The sequence below is a fragment of the Halichoerus grypus genome, chromosome 8, assembly GCF_964656455.1.
Source record: "Halichoerus grypus chromosome 8, mHalGry1.hap1.1, whole genome shotgun sequence".
NCBI lineage: Eukaryota > Metazoa > Chordata > Mammalia > Carnivora > Phocidae > Halichoerus > Halichoerus grypus.
In genome coordinates this window covers 68889453-68907084 of record NC_135719.1, presented here as the reverse complement: position 1 = coordinate 68907084, position 17632 = coordinate 68889453, and the positions used below count along the sequence as shown (strand labels likewise).

Below are 17632 nucleotides of genomic sequence, written 5' to 3'. Positions count from 1 at the left end.
CCTCTCTACATTTACTGTCAGAGTGAGCACTAGCAGGCTATTGGATGAGATGTTGGCCATGTGCAACTTATTTTTTTTAAAGATTTTATTTATTTATTTGACAGAGAGAGAGAGAGAGAGAGAGAGAGCACAAGCATGGGGAGCGGCAGGCAGAGGGAGAAGCAGACTCCCCACTGAGCAGAAAGCCGGATTCGGGACTCAATCTCAGGACCCTGGGATCATGACCTGAGCCGAAGGCAGATGCTTAACCAACTGAGCCACCCAAGGGCCCCTCACAATAGTCTTCTTTAGATTACAGACATAACTAAGTGGTGAATGTGATAAAAATTTTTTGTTTCCCCAACTCTTATGCTCCCATGCATACTTGATCAATAAAAAATTTTTTGCACCTAAGGTGGGAAAGTTGGAATATTTGCCAGTTCTTCCTGAATCTAGCATTATAGGTTTAATTTCATTATTTTATTATAGGTAATATGAACTCTGTGCATTTCAGAAATACATATGAAATGTAAATATAAGAACATACTCCAAAACGCCTTGTATACAATGTACTTTCTCCATTTGTTAGAGTCTATAGTTATTAACACAGTTGTTAACACAAATAGCCATATAGGAAAGAAACTCACTCACTTAAGATCTCTAAGGACCCAAGACTGTATGCTGCCTCTCTGCTTTTTTTTTTTTTTTTTAAAGATTTTATTTATTTGACAGAGAGAGACACAGTGAGAGAGGGAACACAAGCAAGGGGAGTGGGAGAGGGAGAAGCAGGCTTCCCGCTGAGCAGGGAGCCCGATGCGGGGCTCAATCGCAGGACCGGAGCCGAAGGCAGATGCTTAACAACTGAGCCACCCACATGCCCCCGGCCTCTCTGCTTTATATCCTATTTATATCTTATACAAAAGCTGCCATTTCACACCGAAATAGTTAATATATACAAATAAGTTTACTCTGCTGTTTATAGTCATTTGACTGGGCAAACTGACAACACTGTAGAATGTAAAACTTTAACAGTAAAGTCTATGTATTGTACTTTGTAGATAAAAATGATAAACTAATTCATCATTTTTACAGGCACAGCTCCAGACCACCACAAGAAAGCATATATCGCAATAAAGTGAGTTAAATTACTTTTTTGGCTTCCTGTGCATATAAAAGTTATGTTTACATTATCCCATACAATAGTATTATGTCTAAAAAAACAACATATATGCCTTAATTAAAAATCCTTTATTGCTAAAAGATGCTAACCATCATCTGAGCTTTCAGTAAGTGGTAATCTTTTTGCTGGTGGAGGGTCTTGCCTTGATTCTGATGGCTGCTGACTGATCAGGATGGTGGCTGCTGAACACAGGGGGTGGCTGTGGCAATTTCTTAAAATAAGGCAACAATGAAGTTTGCCACACTGATTGACTATTCCTTTCACAAGTGATTTCTCTGTTCCATGTGATGCTACTTGATAACATTTTACCTACAGAACTTCTTTCAAAACTGGAGTCCACCCTCTCAAACCCTGCCACTGCTTTATCAACTAAGTTCATGGAATATTCTAAATCATTTGTTGTCATTTCAACAGTCTTCATAGCATCTTCACCAGGAGTAGATTCCATCTCAAGAAGCAAAGAAGGTACTCATCATCCAGTACAGTTTTATCCTGAGATTGCAGCAAGTCAGTCACGTCTTCAGGCCCCACTTCTCATTCTAGTTTTCTTGCTATTCCCACAACATCTGCAGTTACTTCCTCCACTGAAGTCTTGGACCCCTCAAAATCATCCTTGAAGGTGAGAATCAACTTCTTCCAAACTTCTCTGTTAGTGATAATATTTTGACTTCTTCCCATGAATCATCAATGTTCTTAGTGACATCTAGAATGGTAAATCCTTTCCAGAAAGTTTCCAATTTAGTTTGCCTAGATCCATCAGAGGAATCACTGTCTACAGCAGCAATCACCTTACAAAATGTTATTTCTAAAATAATTAGACTTGACAGTTGAAATGACATCTTGATCCATGGCTGCAGAGTGGATGTAGTGGCGAGCAGGCATGAAAACAACATTCATCTCATTGTACATCTCCAACAGAGCTCATGGGTGACCAGGTGCACTGTCAATGAGCCATCATATTTTGAAAGGAATCTTTTTTTTCTGAGCAGTAGGTCCTAACAGTGGGCTTAAAATATTCAGTAAACTATGTTGCAAACAGATATGCTGTCATCTGGGTAATGTTGTCCCATTTACAGAGCACAGGCAGAGTAGATTTAGCATAATTCTTAAGGGCCCTAAGATTTTCAGAATGGTCAATGAGCACTGGTTTCAGCTTCAAGTCACCGGCTGCAATAACTCCTAACAAGAGAGTCAACCTGTCCTTTGAAGCTTTGAAGCCAGGCATTGACTTCTCCTCTCTAGCTATGAAAATCCTAGATGGCTCTTTTTCCAATACAAGGCTGTTTTGCCTATATTGAAAATCTTTTTTTAGTGTATAGCCACCTTCAGAAGCTAGATCTTCTGGATAACTTGCTGCATCACCTTGTACTTTTATGTTACAGTGAAGGCTTCTTTCCTTAAACCTCATGAACCAACCTCTGCTAGCTTCAAATTTTTCTTTGGAAACTTCCTCATCTCTCTCAGCCTTCATAGAATTACAGACTCAGGACCTTGTTCTGGATAAGGGAATGCTGTGGCTGGTTTGATTTTCTATTCAGACCACTAAAACTTTCTCCATATTGGCAATAAGGCTGTTTTGCTTTCAAATCATTCATGTGTTCACTAGAGTAGCACTTCTAATTTCCTTCAAGAACTTGCCCTTTGCATTCACAACTTGGCTAACTGTTTGGCAGAAGAGGCCTAGCTTTCAGCCTATCTTGGCTTTTGGCATGCCTTCCTCACTAAGTTTAATCATTTCTAGCTTTTGATTTAATGTGACAGACATGCAACTCTTATTTTCACTTGAACACTTAGAGGCCATTACAGGATTATTAACTGACCTAATTTCAAGATTATTATGTTTCAGAAGATAGGGAGGCTCAAGGAGAGGGAGAGATGGGGAATGGCCGGTCAGTGGAACAGTCAGAACACACACAACATTTATGAATTAAGTTTACCATTTTAGGGGCGCCTGGGTGGCTCAGTCGTTAAACATCTGCCTTCGGCTCAGGTCATGATCCCAGGGTCCTGGGATCGAGCCCCGCATCAGGCTCCCTGCTCAGCGGGAAGCCTGCTTCTCCCTCTCCCACTCCCCCTGCTTGTGTCCCCTCTCTCACTATGTCTCTATCTGTCAAATAAATAAAATCTTAAAAAAAAAAAAAAACTTACCATTTTACATGGGTAGGGTTCATGGCACCCCAAGACAATTACAATAGTAAACATCAAAGATCACTGATTATAGATCACTATACAAATATAACAATAAGAAAAAAGTTTGAAATATTTCAAAAATTATCAAAATGTAACACAGAGACACAGAGACAGGAAAAATGGTGCTGATGGACTCGCTCAATGCAGGATTGCCACAAACCTTTAATTTGTAAAAAAATGCAGTATCTGCAAAGTGCAATAAAGCAATGTGCAATGAAATGACGTATGCCTGTTTTAATCTATGTGTGGCTTCATTTATGTCTTCAGAGGTAGTGATTATTTTGCATTAAGCTCTAACTTCTCCCTGAGAGCAACAGAATCTTCTGATATATAGTTGGTTGGGGTTAAGGGTGCAATCTGTGGTAAACCTAGTCATTCCTTCTAAGGCCTTACGAATGGATACCCTAAGGAAATGATTCACTGACCACAGATAGAATGGAGCCAATAATCTTCAGTGATTTTGTTCCATAGCATATTAACATATGATATTACAGCCCTTAAGCCCTTGACAGATACATTACCTAGCTGGACAGTTCCTTCTTGTCAACAAATTAGCTATAGGATTTACATAATTTGAACCATAAGCAGTTCTATACCCCAAATGAATCACAGCAGGAACAGTAAAATCTGTTCAATAATAAACCAACCTAAAACTCTAATGAAGTACGTCCATCCAGAAGGGAGGAAACACACACACACACTGCCCTCATCAGTCAATTTCACTGCATTTCTCAGGATGTACTAAAATAATATTCTAGGGACCGCCCATACTCATTTACAATACCCTCAAAGCTACAATAAGTGAAGATAAAGACTAAATGAGAGAAGAATTAACCCACAGAACTCAGAAAGATGATTACCTGGTAGTCTGGTTTTGTAAAATAATCCAAAGAGGAGATGTGATCCAAAAAGATGCTGAATTCTGGAGGGAGATGTTTCAACATAAGCCTGTGGTCATACCTCTCCTTAATAGAGCCTACTTGCTCCTGGGAAGTAAAGAGAACAGGAACCAAAGTCAATTTCTCTTGGCAGCTACACATTAACAGCCTCTCAGTAACAGTCTCAAGGGTATGTACTAGGGAATGAGATAGTGAGTAATTAAGTATAAAGCAAGAACTGAGCTCTTACTAATAGCTTAATGCACACTGCTTTATGGAGGGAGGGAAGATTGTAATGAATAACCAAAATGGTAACAAAGAGTTCTGCATCAGTGAACTGACAGTCTGCCAAAATAAAGAGTTGATCTTAAATCTAGCCTACTTTTCTTTGTCAACACACGTTTACAGTTTTCAAAGTAAACAATATGATGTAACAATTAAAATTTAAAAGCTTACGTGACTTAGAAAAAGGGAGAACTCGGGAAAAGAAAAGCTCTGAGGGAAAGCTAGAAATCAAATCAGAAGTGATGATTTAATAGATACTTAAATGAGTATCTATTCTCCATGTACATAGAAAAAAAATCATAACATTAATTAGATCTTTAATATCACCCTAATTTTAGTTCTTATATATAAGTATATTCTCATCCATTATGTCTACCCAGGAGAAAATTTTATTCCTTCCCTTACCAAAACTGATATTTCCATTTCCATTTCCAAAATTACCTTGTCCTTTATTTTTCTCCAAGGCAGCTGACCAACCACAAACTCCACCAACATGTAGAATAAGGACCAAAGGTCATCATGTCTTCCCATTTCCTTCATAAGCCAAACAGAATTCAATCACATTACATTACTACTCCTTTTGAGTATATTACATTGTCTAAGGCCTAACCATTGTGTTTCACCTTATTAGGCTTAAAAAGTTTAATGTATTTCCCATAAAATCTGGTAAATATATCTACCTAGCTATATAACAATCTACATAACAGAATGGATATAATGAAGTACTTTTTGCTACAAAGAAACCCCAAACCCCAGAAATGCTGGAAATGTAATTAACAGCCCGTTAATTAAGAAATGAGTTCATTAAGAAGGGAAAGTGGTTGCCAAGGGCTGGGGGAAAGGGGAAGGGTGAATCAGCATTTAGCAGGTATGGAGTTTCAGTGTTGCAAAATGAAAAAAGTTCTAGAACTTTGTTGCACCCTAATGTGAATATACTTAACACTGCTGAACTGTGAGCTTAAAAATGGTTAATGTGGATGGTAGCTACATTGGTGAGCATAGCATAACATACATAGTTGTTGCATCACTGTGTTGTACACCTGAAACTAATGTAACACTGTGTGTCAACTATACTCAAAAAAAAAAAGAAAAGAAAAAGAAAATGGTTAACATGGTAAATTTAATGTGATACATTTTTTTACCACAATTAAAAAAAAAAAGAAAGCAAATTCTAGGAGCCAAAATTAAAAGAAAGCTGGAAACAAGAGAAGCAAGCTGATGCTGAAGCTTTGGTTTTAGGGGCACCTGTTACAGGTTTTGTCAACCAGGGTTTTAACAATCAGGAAGGGGACGGGTGTAAAAGTACTGAGCCTACACAAGACAGGAGTTGTAAATGAGACACTTCCCCTTAGGCCCTCACCAAATAGCTAGGACCCTCAAAGGGCTATCTTTAGTGCAATATTTGATATGTACATTATATTGCAATAATTGTTTTTTTTCTGTAAAATTTAACCACTATCAAAGGGATAAAGTAAGTGGTTAAAAAATTTGCCCTGAAAATTTGTTACTATAGGCCTGCCCCTCACTCAGATTTGGGGTTTAAATTTATACCACTTGTGTGGTCTGGGAAACTAAATCCAGAAATTGTTTTCTGGGTGATCGTGTCCCGTAGTAATGACAGATGCAAATGAAAATCCTCTAAAGATAAAAGCACCTTTAAATTCAGGCCTCACAGAAGTCCTACAGATAAAGGCCCAGAAAATATAGGCTCATTATTCAAAAGTATAAAATACATTAGGAAGCAGGCTATCATAAGCTAATGACAACAGAAATTATACAGCAGAATTAGATATCCAAGAATTCCAGATATGGAATTACAGGATAAAGAATACAAAATTAAAATGTTTAAAATGCTTAAGCAAAAAATGGAACCATATCCTATCTAAAAAAATAAAAAGACCAGTTTGATTTCAAAAAGGACCAAAAAGAATATCTAGAAATTAAAAATTCAATATCTATGTGGATAGGTTAGAAAGCTGATCAAAAACAGCAGAAAAAAAATTAATGAACTGGAAGACAGATCTGAAGAAATTATCTAGAACACAACACAGAGACAGAAAAAGAAAATCTGAGTGTGAACTTCTGGCATGGAAGACAGAACAAGAAGATCTAACGTATCAATTTGAGGTATGAAAAAAGAGGTATAGAAAGAAAGGGAAAAAGGCAATATTTAAAGAAGAAATGTCTGAGAATCTTCCAGAATCTATGAAAGACATGAATGTTCAGATTTAGGAAGCACAACAAATCCCAAACTGAATAATTATAAAGAAATCCACATCTAGGCACATTAAAACTTATCTGTAGAACAGCAAAGACAAAGAGCAGATATCTAAAACAGTCAAAGAGAAAGGACAAATTAAATACAAAATAACAACAATTAAATGGACAAAGATCTTCTCAATAGCAACCATAGAACCAGAAGACAAAATTTCTTCAAATTATTGAGATAAAACAAATATTAATAAAGGACTGAAATGTAGGACAACAATGTAGTGAACAGAGTTCAAGTATTTTGAAAAGTCCTATACTGTATGGGAATTACTCATGTTAAAAGTTTAAGATTAAGGTACCCAAAAAATTGAAATGGAGTGTATTTTTACTTTTTTTAATTTGTGGAGATCTCTTCTGAAAGTAAAAATATATAATCTTTCTACTAGATATTTTGGAAATGCCTTTACAGCTATTATGATCTCTGGAAATGTTTATGCTTATCTCAGAAAGAGTGTCCTATCGCAAAGATTCCAATGTTGACCAAAATTTTAAATAGAATTAGAAAGCTTAGTAATTTTAAAGGCTTTTAAGAATGTATCTGGAAAATAAGAGTACTTTCTTTTCAAGACAGAATAATTGACTAGATGCCATAAATTTTTTTAAGTTTATTTAATTTTTAGTGATCTCTACACCCAATGTGGGGCACAAACTCACAAACCCGAGATCAAGTCACATGCTCTTCTGACTAAGCCAGCCAGGCAGGCACCCTAACTGGATGCCATAATTTAATATTACACTGAATCAAACCAAATGAGCTGAAATCCTTGGCAGAGTGCTACATTATACATTGATAAAAATACTTTTCCTATTTTCAATTTATAATCATATTATTAGAAACCAAATTAACTGGAGCATAACATATTAAGACCACAGCATTCTCTTCCTACTATAGTTAGCATTAGTCAAATTTTCATTAAGGCAATTTTGGCTTCACAGAACAAGAATAAGGTAAGATCAAGAAAAGATTTCTCTTTATTTTATCAAGGAATCACACGTTAAATTTCTCACCTCCAACCAGCCAAGTTCAAGGATTGAGAATCCATAAAATACCCACCTTTCCTACTCATAATTAAGGTTCAGAATGAGAAAAAAAAAATCAGAGAAGCACAAAAGGAGCAAAGTAAAAAAAAAAAAAGAGAGAGAGACTTTAAAATTTAACCCAAAAGGTATAATTTACAAAGATGAAAATTTTAAAGTAGTTTGTACTTGAAATCTTCATGAAAAGAAAAGGTTTAATGGAGAAGAGATATCACAGATTAGATGCATACTACAGATAAAATGATGACCCCTGTATTTCATTAGGTATTGAAAGTATGATATTCCCAAAAGAACTTCTTAAGATTAGAACACAGATGTTTTATTTCTTCAAAATTCAATATTAAATTTGTTACTACTTATACCTCATTAAGGACACAAGGTTCCCTATACACACACACACACACACAAACACACACAGCTATTATCTTTTCTGGCAAATAAAACTTTTTTTATGCAGCTGTATACATCTATTATCTACTATACATACTATGGTACATTAGTATTACTAAGACCCTACCGTCTGCTCCCAAGCACCTTCCACACTTGTGTACTCTAATGTAAAAAAGTTACTCTGATTCAAGTAATTAGCATGCTTATGTAGATATGACTCTAGTTCCGATACCTACCCTGTTTCGATGAGCATTGATTGATGCGTAACGAACTGTCCCTCGAAAGCCTGCCACAGCTCGAGGCTACAACAAAACCAAGCAAAGAGTAATAAAATAAGCTTCAAATAGCAAAAGACTCAGCACACTTGAGCCCATGAAGTAGATGGGAGAAACATGCATTACCATCACAATAAAATACTACTTAAATTTCTAATTTTTTATTGTGAAATTACAGAAAATTAGAGAATATCTCTAAATCATGTTAAAAAAATTAACATTTTAATTATCAGTGAGTCCCATTTTTTGTACCTACATTTTAAAATAAAGTGGCATTTATGACAAATAAATCCTGTACATTAGAAAACACTAAAATGCTTTCATATATCCAGAATCATGCCAAGCATTGTAGTACATACACTAATATTCAGGCTCTGGTTACATTTAATTACAGTAAGACCATAAAGAGTCTCTAAGTAAAGATGCCAACCTCTTCATGTCTTGGCTATTTCATTCAAACTCAATTCGACGATGATGGCAACTTATATCCCTCCCTATGCATGCAATTCATATATTCATAAATCAAGTTATTGGGTAACTATTACATGCTAGGTACTGAAATAAATCCAAACATGAATAATACATGATCCCAGTTCTTAGAGAGCTCAGCTTAGAATAAAGTCCAAACTCTTCTTACTTGGCCTACAAGATTTCCATGATTTGGCATTGGCCTCATTCCAAAATGGATTTACTTATGGTTTCTCCTACAACCAACTGTGTTTCTAGCTTATTCTGCTATTCTCCCCAGTGAAAAGCCATCTCTTCACATACCTCCAATGGCTAGCTCTTCTACCCCACACTAACCCCTCTGCTCAAATGTCACCTCCTCAGAGAAGTACTCCTTAATCATCCTAATCTAAAATACTACCCACCCCCTCAATGCCACTCCATTCTTTTTTACTCTGCTTTATTTTTTTCTCATAAAATTATTTTATTTGAACTTTTACTTATTTGTTCACTGCCTATTTTCTTCCACTGAAATATAAACTCTGTGATGGCAAGGTCTTGGGTTTGCTCATTTCACAGACATAGAAACAGGCTCTGAGAGGTAACTAAATTTATCTGAACACACAGAATTAGTATATGATAAAACCAAGCATCAACCAAGGTCTTTTGACTTAAAATCATACACTGTTTCCACTCTACTGCTTCACAAGGATCAATTCAGTACCCTAAAGACTCATGGATGGCACCACAGCTCAATATGAAAACTTGACAAACCTGAAAATGATCACAGCCAGTAATTTTCATTAGATTTTTTCCCCCAGTAACTTCTAATTATCTTCAATTAAGATGTATTACTTTTATAGTCAGAAAAAGACTATAACAAATGTTATTTTAAAAATCTTTAGTTACCAGAATCATTCTGGTCATATGCTATAAGATAAACAGTCTATGTGTTCTTCCTTCGTTTGATCATTTTTGTAATTTATGTGTTATCTGCTCAAATTAGTTTTCTATTTATTTCTTCTTTCATGAAATTCTGTCTTCCCTTTCTAAAAATTTTCATTTCATTTTTTTTTTTAAAGATTTTATTTATTTATTTGACAGAGAGAGAGATAGCGAGAGCAGGAATACAAGCAGGGGGAATGGGAGAGGAGAAGCAGGCTTCTTGCCAAGCAGGAAGCCCGATGTGGGACTCGATCCCAGAACCCTGGGATCATGACCTGAGCCGAAGGCAGACGCTTAACAACTGAGCCACCCAGGCGCCCTTTTCATTTCATTTTTAAGTAAGCTCTGTGCCCAGCATGGTGCTTGAACTCACAACCCCAAGATCAAGAGTCACATACTCTACTGAGCCAACCAGGCGCCCTTCTATTCCCTTTTTAATTACTTCTTTTTGTTTTTGTCTTAAGATTTAACTATTTAAAAAATATTCTTTGTATTTAATGACAACTCTCGATAATCAAAAGTTCCTGTGATATATTTAAATCCCTTTTCTTAGCTGCCATTCATTGACAATCATAGTCAGTAGATCTCAATATTTTCCTAAGATATCACAACTAACAGGAATATCTAATATTCTCAATTTGACGGAACTTTGAGATCAGAGATTTCTTGTCTTGACAAAGAATGTACAAGATTATATATGAAAGCCTACTATCAACCCTTTTCACTAACATTTCACTGGTTGTACTTTTATTCATTACCTGACAAGAGCCTTCACTAACAAAAATGTTTTCATAGCATGTACTTGTGCCCAGTTATTTTCATTCCAGTAACTATCAGGATAAAAATCTCCAGAGCTATTACCACACTCTGCGACCCAGTCCACGATTAATCAGATACCTAGATGCTCCCCGACCCCAGATAGATTCTAGCCAAGACAAACCCAGGGGACTTGTTCCAGTTAAGAGTACCCCTGACTTTGCTTCTGCCATGGAAAGGTTGAGCCAGCTGTTTAGAAAGATCTTGATGCGACTCATCAAAGAAATAATGCCAGGTCAAGAAAATTCAGCCACCTTATATAAAGCAGAAAAGACAACTCAACCCAACTGGGGAAAATAGCCATATATACAACTAATTCTAATTTAAAGCAGATTATAATTAATATCATTAGCAAGGTACAATGAGCTATGAAAGCCTAGGAGTGGTAAGCATTAGTTCCCTTTGGTGAGAAGCGAAAAGGAAAAGTCCTGCTGAAGAAGAAAGTCTTAAGAATAAGGCAACATTGGGCGCCTGGGTGGCTCAGTTGGTTAAGCGACTGCCTTCGGCTCAGGTCATGATCCTGGAGTCCCGGGATCGAGTCCTGCATTGGGCTCCCTGCTCAGCAGGGAGTCTGCTTCTCCCTCTGACCCTCCCCCCCTCTCATGTTCTATCTCATTCTCTCTCTCAAATAAATAAATAAAAAATCTTAAAAAAAAATAAAGAATAAGGCAACATTTAATGGGGCCTTAAAATAGGTGATCTCTTGACCGTAGAGGAAAAGCTCTCAGTTTTTCCCCACTGAAGATGATATTAACTGTGGGTCTTTCATACATGGCCTTCATGATGTTGAAGTATGTTCCATCTATACGTACTTTGTTGAGGGTTTTTATCAAGAATGGATGCTGTATATTATCAAATGCTTTTTCTGCATCTATTGAGAGGATCATATGGTTCTTATCCTTTCTGTTATTATTTTTAAAAGATATTTATTTATTTGAGAGAAAGAGAGCATAAGCAGGGGGAGGGGCAGAGGGAGAAGGACAAACAGAATCCCCACTGAGCGAGGAGCCAATGCGGGGCTCAATCCCAGGACCCTGAGATCATGACGTGAGCCGAAATCAAAAGTCAGATGCTTAACCAACTGAGCCACCCACGCACCCCCCTTCTTCTTTCTATTATTAATGTGGTGTATCATGTTGATTGATTTGTGGATACTGAACCACCCCTAGAGCTCAAGAATAAATCCCACTTGGAGGTTCTTCAAAAAGTTAAAAAGAGAACTACTCTATGACCCAGTAATTGCCCTACCAGGTATTTACCCAAAGGATACAAAAGCACAGGTTCAAAGGGTTACATGCACTCAGATGTTTATAGCAGCATTATCAACAATAGCCAAACTATGAAAGAGCCCAAATGTCCATTGACTGATGAATGGATAAAGATGTGGTATATGTACACAGTGGAATATTACTCAGCCATCAAAAAGAATGAAATCTTGCCATTTGCAATAACGTGGATGGAGCTAGAGTGTATTATGCTAAGTGAAAATAAGTCAGTCAGAGGAAGACAAATACCATATGATTTCACTCATATGGAATTTAAGAAACAAAACAGATCAACATATGGGATGGGGGAGAAAGAGAGACAGGGAAACAAACCATAAGAGACTTTTTGTTTAAGATTATATTTATTTATTTGAGAGAAAGAGAGCGTGCACAAGTGGGAGAAGGAGGAGAGGGAGAGGCAGAGAATCTCAAGCAGACTCCACGCCAAGCATGAAGCCAGGCGCGGAGCTTGATCCCACGACCCCAAGACCATGACCTGAGCCAAAACCAAGAGTTGGACGCTCAACTGACTGAGCCACCCAGGCACCCCAACCATAAGAAACTCTTAAAGATATAACAAACTGAGGATTGATGGAGGGAGGTGGGTGGGGGATTGGCTAGATGGGTAATGGGTATTAAGGAGGGCACTTGTTATAATGAGCACTGGGTGTTGTATGTAAGTGATGAACCACTGAATCCTACTCCTGAAACCAATACTGCAGTGTATGTTAACTAACTAGAATTTAAATAAAAATTTGAAAAAGAAAAAAAAAATAGGTGATCTCTTGAAACCTCCCTAATTGATGGCAATCTGGCAATATCTATCAAAATTTCAAATGTATATATTCTCTTTGACAAAGCCGTTTCACTTCTAGAAAGTTATCTTACAGATATACTTGCATATGTGCAAAAATAATGGATGTATCACACTTACTCACTACATTAATGTTTGTGATAGCAAAAGACTGAAAGTAACCCATATGTTCACAAATATGTTCATAAATAGACTGATTAAATAAATTACAATACATGCTTGTAACAGAATACACTTTGTAGCTGCAAAAAAGAATGAAGAAGCTCTATATCCTGACATGGAAAGATCTCCTAGATACACTGTGGAAAAAAGACAAGTGCAGAATGTACATCATGCTACCTTTTGAATCAAAAAGAGAAAAATGAGAATATACATTCATATGTATTATATATGCAAGAAGAAGTTCTGGAAGAATACATTAAAGAAATAATAATATAGCTACCTAAAGGTTGGAGGAAGGCATAAGAGCAGTATAGAAAATGAATGGCTTTGGGATAGCAGGGGTGAAATAGAGATTTATTTCACTGCTTATCTGTTAATTCTTTTCAAGTCAGGCTTATTAAGGTATAATTTACACACAGCAAAATTCATACTTTAGGTATACACAGTTCTGTGAGTTTTAACAAAGGGATATAGTTATGTAACTACCACTGCAATCAAGGTATACAGTATTTCTATCGCCCCAAGAGTTCTCGTAAAGCCCTGTATAGTCACAATCCCTTCCCCTCCACTCCCAGTCTCTGGCAACCTCTGATTTCTGTCCCTCACAAGCATTCAGAGTTGTGTTTTTAGGCTTATTGCTGTGTAGTGATGTCTCACTGTGGTTTTAATTTGCATTTCTCTGATAACTAAAGACGTTCACCATTTGCTAATGTGCTTATTTGTCATCTGTAGTATCTCTTCTTTGATGAAATGCCTATACAAATCTTTTGCTCATGTTTATTCATTTGTTTTATTATTGAGTTGTGAGAATTGTTTATAGATTCTGGATATAAGTCCTTTGTCAGATGTGTGTTTTGAAATATTTTTCTCCCAGTCTGTGATTTGTCTTTTCATTTGCTTAATAGTGTCTTTCAAAGAAGTATTTAACTTTGATGAATTTTTTTTTGAAGATTTTATTTATTTATTTGACAGAGACACAGCAAGAGAGGGAACACAAGCAGGGGGAGCAGGGAGCCTGATGTGGGTGGGGCTCGATCCCAGGACCCTGGGATCATGACCTGAGCTGAAGGCAGACGCTTAACGACTGAGCCACCCAGGTACCCCAACTTTGATGAATTTTTACTTTCTTATTTTCGCACTATAGAAATATCTCTTCAAAAATTGTATTTAAAGACATCTTTAAAGAAAAAAAGTAAGAGTGGTTAACAACCTAAGAGCACATTTTACTAAAATAAATACCTAGATATTTAAGTGAAAATGAAAAAGAAAAAACAAATTGGACCTTGAAAAAGGGGGTGCCTGGGTGGCTCAGTCAGTTGAGCATCCAACTCTCGATTTCGGCTCAGGTCATGACCGAGTTGTGAAATCAAGCCCTGAGTTGGGCTCCATGCTCAGCAGGAGTCTGCTTGAGATTCTCTCTCCCACTCCCTCTGCCCCTCCCCCCCTCATGCTCGCTCGCTCTCTTGCTTCTCTCAAATAAATAAATTTTTTAAAATGAAAACTGAAAGAATTACAACAGGGAGAAGGAAAAGCACTTTATGTAAAAAGAACACTGTGTGCAATGCAAAATGGGAGGAAAGTACTGTGTGTGTTAGGGAAAGTGTTTGATATGGCTGGAGCAAATTTGAGAGAAGATAGTGGAAAAGTAGGTTGGAATCAGGTTAAGCAAGGATGGCCTTGAATGTCATATTGAGGTGTTTGGTTTATAACATGCAGGGAAATGGAATTCATCAAAAATTTTTAAGTAGGAAAGTGACATGATTGATAAAGTGCTTGGGATGCTTACTCTTCTGGAGGTAAAAAGAAGAGACTGGAAGGGGATGTAGGGAGACCAAGGAGGAAACTCTTTTAATAACAAATGAGAAGCCACAAGACTACTACAAGGACAGAGCAGTGTGAACTTCAGGAGATGAATGTCAGAGACAAAATGAGCTCCCAGGAGAATAAATCTATCAGGAGAAGGGAAGGACTGTAGGCATGAGCCCAGGCCTATTGCTAACCAAAGGGAGGGGCTCTGGAAAGGGGCAGAAAGCATGAGAACTATGTAATATAGCCCTCAATGGAAGTAAGAAAATAGCTGAAGTTGTGGAATGGTAACAGAGAAAAAGACTTAAAAGTTTTGTTAAGTAGGTCACTATAGCCCTAGGCACTGGGAGTTTCAGCTGAATGGTAGGAAGAAGCAGCAGGAGAAAACATGGCATTGCAAGAGCTGAGACACAAAGGGCCAATGTGAGATGCCAGCTGAAGGAGTAAGGAAACTAGGGCATGCTTTAAACCAGGAGGACAAAATAATGAACATAAAGATTCAAATCATTAAGTAAAAAGAAGTTCAACTCTGAAACCATATGGAACAGAGTACTGTAAATATATATAGCTCTGGACTCCTTTGTACCTCATGTCCCTATTTATTGTAACTAATACATCTTAAAAGTAAATAGTAGAGGCTCTCAAAACCAACCACAAAAACAATTCATTAATAGTGTAACAGAGAGTATCCATCATTCCCTTTGTAATGCATTCTGACTGATGGTCCTATACTAAGAATACTATTACTAAGTTTGGTAAATAAATTAACATTTTTGTTTTCAGGGAGTTTCTTTGTGGTGATGGAATAGTTTTGTATACTGACTGTGGTGTTGGGTGTACAAATCCGTACATGTGATAAAGTTTCATATACTCTCCTCCTTCAAGAAAAAGTACATGTAAATTATAGTGAAAGCTGACTCGGGTCTGCCCTTGAGTTAGCAATAGTATACCAATATCTATTTCCTAGCTTTGACAATGTACTATGATTATGTAAGCTATTATCACTGGGGGAAGCTAGATGAAAGCCACGATAACTGTACTATTTTACAAAAGCCCCCGAATCTGCTCCATACTCCAAAACAAGTACCCTCAGGTCTACAGAAGTCAGAAAACAGACTGATTCATGCAAAATTCAGAATGGAGGTTATGTCTAGAGCTGCAATGGCCAATGTAATAGCAACCTAAAACTAAATGAAATTTAAAATTCAGTCTCTCATTTGCTTTGGCTACATTTCAAGTGTTCAATAGCCCAGGTAGCTAGTGGCTACCGTATTAGTATGGATACAGAACATTTCCATGCTCACAGTAACTTCAATTAGACACTGCTGCTTGAGAAAGAAAAGGGAATGAGATGTACAGTGCTAATGAGCTAATTCTTAACCTAGATGGACGCCATAGATGTTTTAATATTCTTCCTTAAAATTTTGATATGTGTTTTTTACACTCTTCTGGAATACATAATATAGCAAGACAAAATAAAAATATTGATTTTTGCAAATAACATGATGGCATACCTAGACAATTCAAGTGACTCAATTCAAGTTTCTTAAAAGGAATAAATAAACAAAATTGTATAATATGAAACAAATCTACAAAGGCAACTTTGGTTTTATATTAGTGGAGCAATATGAAAAAATGATTTCAATCATAATCATGATCCAAAAAAGTATGAAATTAATTTTATTTGAGATTTAAGAGATTTAAAGAAAACCATGAAACTACTGAAATTCTAAAAGGAACTAGCTAGTGATATGCAAAAAAAAGGGAAAGTTCATTCCTTACACAGCGTGAACTATGTTCAACCACAATAACATTCTCTCAACTCTCTTCCCTCACTCTTCCATAGTGCTAACCTGATCCTTACCCAGGTTAAACCCAACTCTTAGACAAACTGCACTTCTAAACAAGCAGTTAAAGGTGTCTAGAGAAAAACAAACTGTACTGACAATCTCACCTTAAATTACCATAATACTCAAATGAGCTTTCAGCACAGGTCTACAGTCTATTTTGCTGAAGCTAGTTCACTTCTCCCTCTCCATGGTAACTATTTCACTTGTCCTCTTTCGTCAACCTCCAGCACCTTTCTGCACTCTCAGCAAAAGGTCTTACCTTCATGAAGAAGATAAAAGCCATGAGAGAACTTCAACTTCCCACTACCAAATCTAAATGCTTACCTGTATTTGTGTCCACTTATTCTGCCTTTTCTCAGTTACAATGGAAGAAGTGTTCTTGCTCTTAGAGAATGGGCTAACCTCATCATTTGTGCTCAGGTTCCTTCCCTTGGTCATGCAAGAATGTGTCTCCTAGAATTGTTCCTGCTCTGTCCTACATTATCATTTTTTTCATGTCTCCTGGAGCATTACCATCAGTACACAAGCATGCTGTAATAACTGCCATTTAAAAAAATAAATAATAAGGAAGTGAATAAACTAAGGAATAAAGGATTTTACTTCCCTTTCAGCTACTTCCCTGTTTTACCAATCTTCTTTAAAATAAAACACCTCTCAGCTGGTTAATCGTCCATCTCTTGATTTCGGCTCAGGTCATGATCTCAAGGTTGTGGGATGGGGCCCCACGTTGAGCTCTGTGCTCAGCATGGAGTCTGCTTATTCCTCTTCCCTCTGCCCCTCCCCCCCCACTCTCTCTCTAAAATAAATAAAATCTTAAAAAAATAAAATAAAATAAAACAGCTCTCAGGGCACCCTGGGTGGCTCAGTCCATTGAGCATCCGTTGAATACATTCCTTTCTTGTTTCACCACTACTTGTCTCTTTGCCTTTGGATTTTCTCAGTGACAAGTAGTTGAACCTCATCTACTTGGGACCCCCAAAGCCAGGTATTCTTGCACCCCTGTGCCCTGGCTATACCCCCACCTCCAATCAAATGATTCTT

General features: G+C 37.0%; 1 protein-coding gene across 3 annotated transcripts in view; it reads right to left on the bottom strand.

Annotated features, from left to right (window-relative positions):
* TTBK2 (tau tubulin kinase 2) overlaps window positions 1–17632 on the bottom strand; it is a 147766-nt gene that overhangs the window by 44555 nt on the left and 85579 nt on the right. For all 3 annotated transcript variants that reach the window (XM_036084591.2, XM_078079475.1, XM_036084592.2), the window contains 3 exons: window positions 8448–8513; window positions 4954–5046; window positions 4210–4335 (listed from right to left, as the gene is read on the bottom strand). In XM_036084591.2, coding sequence (XP_035940484.1) covers window positions 4210–4335; window positions 4954–5046; window positions 8448–8513 — 285 coding nt within the window. The remainder of the gene's footprint in view (window positions 1–4209; window positions 4336–4953; window positions 5047–8447; window positions 8514–17632) is intronic.